This window comes from Lactuca saligna, chromosome 9, assembly GCF_052625555.1.
Source record: "Lactuca saligna cultivar CGN05327 chromosome 9, ASM5262555v1, whole genome shotgun sequence".
NCBI lineage: Eukaryota > Viridiplantae > Streptophyta > Magnoliopsida > Asterales > Asteraceae > Lactuca > Lactuca saligna.
Window position 1 is genome coordinate 181,918,833 of NC_136425.1, and position 9,536 is coordinate 181,928,368.

A 9,536-nucleotide genomic window follows, 5' to 3' on the forward strand; every position below is an offset into this window, starting at 1 on the left:
TTTTTAACATATGTATAATATAAACAATCATATTAATAAACCAAAAATCGATCCAAAACTACTGATGCAATTTTATTTTATACATTTAATTCTAGACATCAAGTTATTTTCTTGTTATTTCATGTTAAACAATCCAAATTGATAACTTTTTAATACGTTTTTCAAAAGAACCAAATAAAATTGTTACTTTCTAACTAAAAAAAATATAATGTTTTTGTAAAATTATTGTAGCTTGGTTGTTGAACTAATTCTTCAAAATTGAGCATAAAATAAGGAATTCCTCAATAACAAAAGCACGACAATGACACTATGTAAATCCAAATATACATATTTGTTCTGTTTAATTAATTATGTCATTTATCATCATTTCATTTTGTTAATATATGTATATAATTGACAAAGAAAAAAAATAATGTTATTTATTTTCATCAACTAATTTCTTGAAATTTATTTAATTTGTTACTATGTTTTTAATAATAAGTTTAAATCATAGATATATAAATAGAGGAAATAAATAATAATTTGAAGAAAACAATTTTCAAAGAAAGCAACTCTCCCTAAACCCCAAATGGTGTTTGCTTGTAGCCACGAAACACCAACCACAATCATGTAACGCATACGGCGTACAATAGCACTCAAGTACGCAAATTGCTTAATATACGCCACAATCCTGTTACGACAAATCCTCCTCGCTTCACTGCCACTTGCTTCATTCTCTCTCTACAATCAAAGACTTATGGAGTTTCTAATCAATTAAATTCCCAAATTTTTTCAAACCCTAGCAGAAATTGACAATGGCTTCGATTCATGTATTGAAATCCGGTTTATATCCGTTTTCAGCTTCGCAATCTTATTCTCGTAGGAAAGAACGGTTAATTTGTTGTGATGGCAGAAGAATTATCAAGCTCAGGTCAAAATTATCGATTAACAGAAGGTTTACGATTTCCTGCAAGGTTCAAGACTCTGAAGATAACCAAAACAAAGGTATAGCTTCCCTCCTCACATATATTTACTTATTAGGTTGAAATCAATCGCATGATTAGATCAACAAGTGTAACGGAGTATCTAATTTCCTGTAATGTATAGTTGTGTGCTCCTTTTTCGATATTCTATCAGACGATGAACTTTTAGCGGTTTCACTTTCCATATAACACCTTGAAAATGTTCTCTGTTGAATTAAATTGTTCGGACTGAGACATAAGAGATCCATTTTTGTGTTTAATTAACATCTATTTGGTGTCTGATGGAGTAGGGTTGTAGTGGGCCTGTAACTTCTGGTTATTGACTCACTCTTACTCAGATTCTTCGAGGATCATGATTATCCAATAGTGAAGCATATTAATGGCGTTAAATTGAAATTCGTAATCCATTAGAGTTCTGTACAACTGTACTTTATCCTTGAAGTATATCACTCCATATTTAATAGTGTAAACTGTAAACTGTTCAACATAATTGTCTGATCTTTTCATTGTCAACAGGTGAAGAACCTACGGAGTCTTTGTTTATGAAAGAACTGAAGCGACGTGGTATGACTCCAACTTCGTTATTAGAGGAAAGTCGGAGCACTTCAAAAGATGAGAATTTTATATACAAAGAAGAAGATGGAGGTTTTTCAAATAGAAATGCTGTGTCAACAGATCTTGAGAAAAGTCTATCTAATCAAAGGGAAAGATCTATGGCTTTGAACAGTGAAGGCCTTGAGGTTCAAAGATTCCTACCTTCTTTAACTTCTTTATGAAATAGTTTTTGTTCAAAAACAAAAAAAAAAAAAAAAATCCTTTTCATAAGTCCTCATTCTTTTTAATTATCATAGTCTTTGTGTTATGTATGTATATCAGGGTTTGATTCCACGAGCTAAACTCTTGCTAACCCTTGGAGGAACATACTTCTTGGCATTTTGGCCTCTGATTCTTGTAACTGTGGCATCTTTCTCTGCTGTTTACATTGTAAGCTTTCTGATCTTTATATTTATAAGCTTTTTAATATATTTGTTCTTTTTTTTTTTTTTAATCAATGTTTTAATTTGCAGTATTTTGGACCAAAATTCGTCCATGATGCCAGCACACGACAAGTATACCTGCCCCAATATGTCGACCCGTACGCACTTCTCGAAGACCAACGGATCTCCCAAACTGCACCAAGGTTAAATTAGTAAATTCAAGTCCACAACTCTTTCTCTCTATCTCTCCATATACATTGTAAAAACATGTAAATGTAACCAAGTTTCATTCAAGACACTTGTAAATACACAATGAAAAGTTACTTCTAGTAACTTTATGTTAAAACTCACCATTCCCAATATCATATAACCCTAATAAATCTAACCAAACCCTAACCGAATCGATACGGTTAGTTAGGAACTTAGGATACGGATTGAAACGGTTCGAATGATTGAACCGAAGTAATAAGCCCGCGGGTCGACCCGACTGCGGCCACTAGTGATACGATTAAGCATGCGAGACTTAGAATTTGCATCCAAATCCATGTGAATGAGTACTTTCGGATCTTTGCTTGTGACATGTATAATTCTATTGGGAAGTAGACTGATAATGGCCAAAATGTACCCGCTCCAAGTAGGCCCACAAAGTCGTTGAAGAATGGAAAGATCATTGCGATTATTGTTGTTACGATCACGTACGTTGTTCTCCATGTGAGTCTGAAAACGTTGAAATCGGTTCCACATATTGAGAACTCGTTTGTTATGAGCTTGTTTTGTGGCCATTTTTTCTTGCTCCAATTTTCGACAAACCCGAAAAATGGTTGCGCCAATACCTAGAGAATTGATCCCAAAGTGTCAAATATAACATTTTTGTGAAGAAGACTTGACAGAACTGGTTGTTCTGCGTTTGACATACTAAGAGTGATAGAGATTGCAATTTTTCCCATACAAAAATGTAAAAACAAGATGGTACATATATTCACTCTTAATCCGAAAAGTTGTGAATGTTTTTATCACTAAAAATATCTGTAAAAAGCTTGTTCAGTCCTATCCAGTCTAGTTCAATCAGTAGCATTTTACCTGATAAGCACCAAGAAGATGGATAACAATGCAAATATTAGCAATATCGATGAGCCAAAACGGATCATAAAATCCGAATCCGGTTAAGAAGTTTCCGGGTGCATCGTTTCCAAAGGCTGCATATCCGAGCACCCCGCAAAGCATATAGAACACAGTTGATGCCGTGATTCCAATGGCTGTAGCAATTTTCATTTGTTTATTCTCGGGTGGACTGGATTTTAGTGTGTCCTGTGGTTTTATACATGTACATCACTAAAAATTCTTTAAAACTGCAACATGAGAATGTTATTTTTTTTTTAGGAATTTGTAATCGACTTGCCTGAATCTCGATGAGGACAAAACAAAACGAATAGGCAAAAGCAACATCTCCTAGTGCAGAAAAAGTTTTCCACATTTTCTCCATGCCCGAAAAATCTTTATCAATTGGTCTTCCTGTTATACTCGTCTCTCCGATTCCTTCATCTATCAACACCAAAAAAAAATCTAAATCGATAAAAAGACCAATTAATGATATTTACATATGTTCGGATTATATTAGATTGAACTTGACATGATGGGACTGAACAAACTTTATAAAGACATTTTCAATGGTGAGATGAGAATGACTATTACTCTTTTGCACAAATAAGAAAGTGACAATTTTTATCCGATTGACATCAGTCTCAAGTCTCAGCTTACAGTATAATTTGTTTTGTCATATCATGTATAATTAGTGTGACATTAACACTGACCTATGATTTTGGCGATTGAGAGACCGATGCCAATCAACGAGTATGTGAAGGACATGATAGCTGCGATGACTGAGAGGGGTGACAATTTATGAAAATTGGGCACTTGGCTTAGGATGATTTGAATGACTGCAAAAATCACCATAAACGAGTTGTTGTGCACACTACAATCCGCTTTGTGGCCGTGTTTATGGAAACAATTTGATTTGTTGATTGCACTGATAAACGAAATGTAAACCAATAAAATACTAGTATTACAAAACTTTAACTTATAAACGGGAAAAAAAAGGTGATAGTTTTGTGAACTTACGCCATGCTGATGGCGGTGGTGGTGGTGTATCCGATGGTTATTCCGGTGAGAACACCATATTGAGCTATGCCACAAAGCTTGTATTGAAGTGTTCCTAAAATACAAATAATGAAAATTGTAAATGTTTTTTTTTTTTACATAGGTGACCGATGATTATTGTGATCGAGTAAAAGTAAAACTACTGAACTAAATAGAATATAGATTTGGAGTTTTAATAAATACAAGTTTAATATTCAAAATAAAGTCAGGGCATTTAATATATTAAAAAAACAAAGTATATATTCGTAATTTCAGAACCAAAGATTTAAACTTTAACTTATAACATGGGTTTAAACTTTAAAACGATTTAGTGCACTTTTTAGAACGATAATCACTTTTACTAGTATTCTATTATAATTTGTAATTTGTTAAAACATTTATCACACGTAATTTCAGAACCAAAGAGATGGTTTATTTCTAAAAATGTAAAATATACAAGGAAATTACCTTTTAATATACATTCATGATTCATATCAGTTTTATATCGATAAAGATTTACTTGAAGTTCAAAATTAAATTTATGACAATTAATAAATTAACATATCCTGATATATATATATATTTTAATAATAACATATTATTATTATTTACTTTTATGTTATTCTTCAACAATCTTTTTCCTAATCATTTTCATTTTAAAGGCAATCAAATTTATTCTATATAATTGTTCATTTTGACCAAACTATACACACAATCACTTTATTCAGCTGGGTTGGTGGAGCCAAATAGCCAATATATGTCTACACATAAATGTCTGTAGCGTAAAATTTAAAACCTCACCAAACAAATGAGATATAGTTTTGCACATGTGTCATACTTTTGAGCATATAAAATCTGATTCTATTAATCGATATATTTGGTTAGAAGTTTTAAGCTTTTTAGCAGGAAAAGGTAATATGAAATGAATTAATAAATGAAAATAAAGTTATATTTTGGAAGATAAAAAAGAAAAATAGACAAAAGATTTACCAAGATTGGCTTTTACAGCATCCATGTAAGTATAGTTTCTTTTCCCAGTAACTGGATCCGGTGATCGATAACAATCAGTCAACAAAATTGATGTAAACATTGTAATAACCGAAAACAAAGCAAGAGTAATCGTTCCAGCTATCCATCCCAACTGTGCAAAACACCATGCTAATGACAACACTCCCGACCCAATCACTGCTGTTATTATATGTGCACTAGCACTCTTCCAAGTCCCTTTATTAAAACCCCATAAACAAAATATTAACAATCATATAGAATTGCATAGATATAAGATACTATCTATATGTAAAATATATGTGGAGTTGAAGATTGTTTTTTCAAAAGAAAGAAAAAAAAGACTTCACTTATATATGTGAACTCAACTCACCTGTTCGTTTTACTCTTCCATCATCATCGAACTTCTCGTTAGGAAGATACCCTCTTTCTGCTATCGAATGACTCGACATGTTTTGCTTTACTTTTCTTTCTTTCTTTATTTTTTTTTTTTGGAAATTTGATGATTGAATATAGAGGAAAAGTTGGGGGAAATGTAGAAAAATGAAGCTGGGAGTGTTATAATTTGATCTCTAGTTTTAGGGATACAGTTGAAGTGTGTCGATGATATTTATAGTGTGTGAAAAAGTTGTATGAACGCGAAGATGTTTTCTGATGGGTACCCACAAATTTTATATTACTAAAATAAAAATAATATAAAATTTAATAGGCTCTTAAAATTCGTTAACGTTGAACATAATATATGTTTAAATCTTGTAAACTATAATTAAACATATAATTGTTGGTGATGGAAGAGATTTTACCGATAGGGTGTGAGATTAAAAAACTTTCTTTCACCATATCGACGAATGCATGTTTTACAACGAACTTATAACTTAAGAAAAACCTCAAATTAAAAAAAAAAAAAAAAAAAAAAATCGTCTAGGAACACAAATTTAAAACTTTTATTTTAGAACAAAGAACTCTAATCCAAAAGGTATTCTAATGGTTGTTAAAAGCCCCCGCCACCCACACCTGCATAATATAACAATTAAAGTTATTAGGTTGACTTTAAAAACTCATGTATTTTTAATTTATTTAATAAACGTTCATTTATATAATTTTACATTTTTAATAAATTTACAAGCATTTTGTCAAACACTTATACACATTTAAAAGCTATAGCTTTCGATTTCTAATAATACGTACGTCTAACTACATACATGTTACTTATTGCAAAACATGTCCGACTCCATGGTATTAATAGATATAAAACAAATTGGGAAGACGACTCAAGAAGATAACCAATTAATGATTTTGTTCACGTTTTTTTTTTTTTTTTTTGTTTTTTTTTTACCAAATATATCATTTAACTTGTTGTAGGTATTCACAAAAACCATTGCAACTTACCATTGAAGGTTTTCGACGACTTTGTTATCTTTGGCGACTCTCCGATCATCTTCTTTGACAAGTCTCTGGCAAAACATGAATTTTCCGATGACTTTGTCATCTCCAGAAACCAACGAGTTTCAAGGGTTCCAAATTCATGGGTTTAAAGAGTTCAAGATTCGTGGGTTTAAACTTGAATGGTTCCATATTCGTGGGTTTAAACTCGAATGAAGATGAAGGCTTCCATAAATCATTCATCAATAGGTTATTCATCAGATTTAGTTTGCTATTTATAGGGTTTCAATAATCATTCCTAGAACAAGACACGAACCTAGACCACATAGATTCCATATTAAGTTTCTGCCATGGAGGTAGCTTCAAACCTGTAACGTCCCAAAATTTAAAACCAAAAATTTCTTTTTCATAATAATAAAACCACTAACCAAAATGTGTTCATCAACCCAAAAAGGAAAATCAGAGTATGACAATCAAATTATCTCAATACACCAGAGTCAAATAAAACATAATCATGGTGTATGTGATGCGATCATCCTGAGATCTTCCCCTTCGATTCGGAAGTACCTGAAACATAAGCTGAAAACTGTAAGCATGAAGCTTAGTGAATTTCCAAAAATACCTCATACCATACATATCAAATATACAATGGGTCATGCCCCACAACCATCGGGCTTTGCCCAGCTTTGAGCCCTGCTCGGAACAATCTGTCTGTACCATATGATAGGCCCCACCCAACTCACTCATTAGGCCCTGCCCGACATACATACAACACATACACACATGCAAGACCACACAAAAAAAAGCATACAGATAACCATAATCCATGCGTCAGTATTGGTGCTTTCGACCCACTAAACGCTGGGAGGAGACTCACCTCAAATTGCTGAAACAACCAAATAAATACTCAGACTGTTGATTTGGGAAAATCTCCGCACTAAATATCATCAAATAATACCCTAATTAATAATTAGGTCATACACGATAACTGGAGCCCCAACACATCGTCCTCAACCTCTAAGGAAAAAGACTATTTTACCTTTTCCTTATTGGGCCCAAATAGCTTGGCCCAATAACCCTATAGTGGTCCAAGGCAAATAAAATGGCCTAACTCACAGCCTAAGGTCCAACTATGGCCGAAAAGACACAAGGCTCAAAATCCAACTAAGGTCCAAATCTCAAAAGAAGTTCAAGTCCAAAAAGGGCCCAAAACTAATGAAAGTCCCCTGCCTGGCGTACACCCCTCGTACCCCATACGTACGCCTCGTGTACTTGATGTTGACCAAGAAGCGGGCTGCTGAACTAGTACGCACAACGTACTAAGGAGTATCCTCAACGTACTGAGCAGAGTCCAAAAGGCTAATCAAGGGTCTTAATTCCTTAAGACCTTAACGTCCAAACCTCAGATCTACATCATTTCAAGGTCCTAACATGTAAAGTTGGCTACTTTAACTTAATAGGAACCAATACTTATTTTTGACCACTAAGACCCATAATAAGAGCACTAACTCATGCATGGTCCAAAATAAAATATCAAGATAGCATTTTTATGCACAATGAACATCAGATAAGCTAAGATCTAGCGTTCTTAACTCCTAGGGTGGCTCAAACCCACAAGGAGGACTCATGGGATCATAAAGTGCACAAATCATTCCCTAAACTAGATCTATCATAAAGAGCCATCAAGTTAAGAGCTTTATACCTCCAAAAGCTTTCCAAATTGGTGATGATTGTGGACCCACAATCTTCAACTACACCAATGCAACTTCCAAGAGCTCCTATACCTTCAAGATTACCAAAAACACTCTCAAATGTCACTTCCAAGCTCAAAACACTAAAAAGGAAATTAGGGTTTTGTTCTTAGGGTTTGGAGAGGTGGAGGATGGTCATAAAAAAGTCCATGAGTAACTTAAGGTGTTTAAATAGGGCATAAACCCTAAAAATTAGGATTTCCCTTGGTGACCATACGCCATGCATACCTCCACGTACACCCCGCGTACGTGGGTTGCCTTCGCGACAATGCCATCGAGCCAGTACGCCCAACGTACTCGACTAGGGAACAACATGCAAGGGTTTTAAGTTTAAGGTTTAATAGGAAAATACATGGAATGTAAATGCTACAATTATCCCCACCTGAATCAAACTTCATCCTCGAAGTCCATCGTTGTGAATAAGTCCAAAAAATGCTCCCTCATCTCGACCTCGGGCTCCCACGTCCACTTTAAACCCTTGCGGTGCTGCCATTACACCTTTACCAAATCCACCGACTTGTTTCGCAAAGCCTTCGTCTTCCTGTCAAGGATGGCAATCGGTTTCTCAATATAATTAAGGTTGTCATCCACCTGAATATCCTCCAATGGAACCACCACAAAATCATCAACCAAGCATTTCAGCAGCTGAGAGATGTGAAACATGCTATGGATCTAACTAAGCTCCTCGGGTAGATCCAAGCGATAAGCAACCCTCCCCACCTGGCCCAAAACCCTTAAAGGATCAATATACCTGGGGCCCAACTTGCCCCTCTTCCTTAATTGGATGACACCTTTCTAAGGTGGCACCTTCAGGAGAACCATATCCCCAACCTGGAACTCTAGATCTGATCGGTGCTTCTCAGCATAGCTCTTTTTCCGACTCTTTGCTGTCTGAAGTCTACCCCAAACCTACTAAATCAACTCAGTAGTCTTGAGTACCACCTTAATACTCCCGATGACTCGCTGACCGACCTCACCCCGACATACCAGCGTCCTACACTTCCTCCCATAGTGCATCTCAAAAGGAGATCGATCAATGTTGGTGTAATAACTATTGTTATACAAAACTCTGCCAAAGGGAGATACCTATCCCAATTGCCACCGAAATCCAATACACATGCCCGAATCATATCCTCCAAGGTCTGGATAGTCCACTCACTTTGTCCATCAGTCTACGGGTGGAGAGCCATGCTGAAATGCAGACGAGTACCCAAATCCTCGTAAACCTCTTCCAAAACCTAGAAGTAAACTGGATGTCCATGTCTGAAACCACTGAAACCACTGAAACCGGCACCCCATATCGTGCAACAACCTCCCTGATG

The 9,536-nt window shown here is 35.0% G+C and overlaps 2 protein-coding genes across 2 annotated transcripts; one reads left to right on the forward strand and one right to left on the reverse strand.

The window, feature by feature from the left end:
* Window positions 1-610: 610 nt before the first annotated feature.
* On the forward strand, window positions 611-2,285 carry LOC145014557 (tubulin alpha-6 chain). Its single transcript, XM_078972946.1, has 4 exons — window positions 611-984; window positions 1,479-1,702; window positions 1,839-1,946; window positions 2,030-2,285. The coding sequence occupies exons 1-4, from the start codon at window positions 795-797 to the stop codon at window positions 2,150-2,152; spliced, it is 645 nt and encodes a 214-aa protein (XP_078829072.1). The 5' UTR covers window positions 611-794; the 3' UTR covers window positions 2,153-2,285.
* Window positions 2,210-5,649, reverse strand: LOC145014556 (amino acid permease 6-like). Its single transcript, XM_078972945.1, has 7 exons — window positions 5,454-5,649; window positions 5,066-5,299; window positions 4,058-4,151; window positions 3,751-3,965; window positions 3,339-3,481; window positions 3,020-3,247; window positions 2,210-2,772 (listed from the first exon to the last, which is right to left on the reverse strand). Exons 1-7 carry the CDS (start codon window positions 5,530-5,532, stop codon window positions 2,362-2,364), a joined length of 1,404 nt encoding a protein of 467 aa, XP_078829071.1. The 5' UTR covers window positions 5,533-5,649; the 3' UTR covers window positions 2,210-2,361.
* Window positions 5,650-9,536: the final 3,887 nt, after the last annotated feature.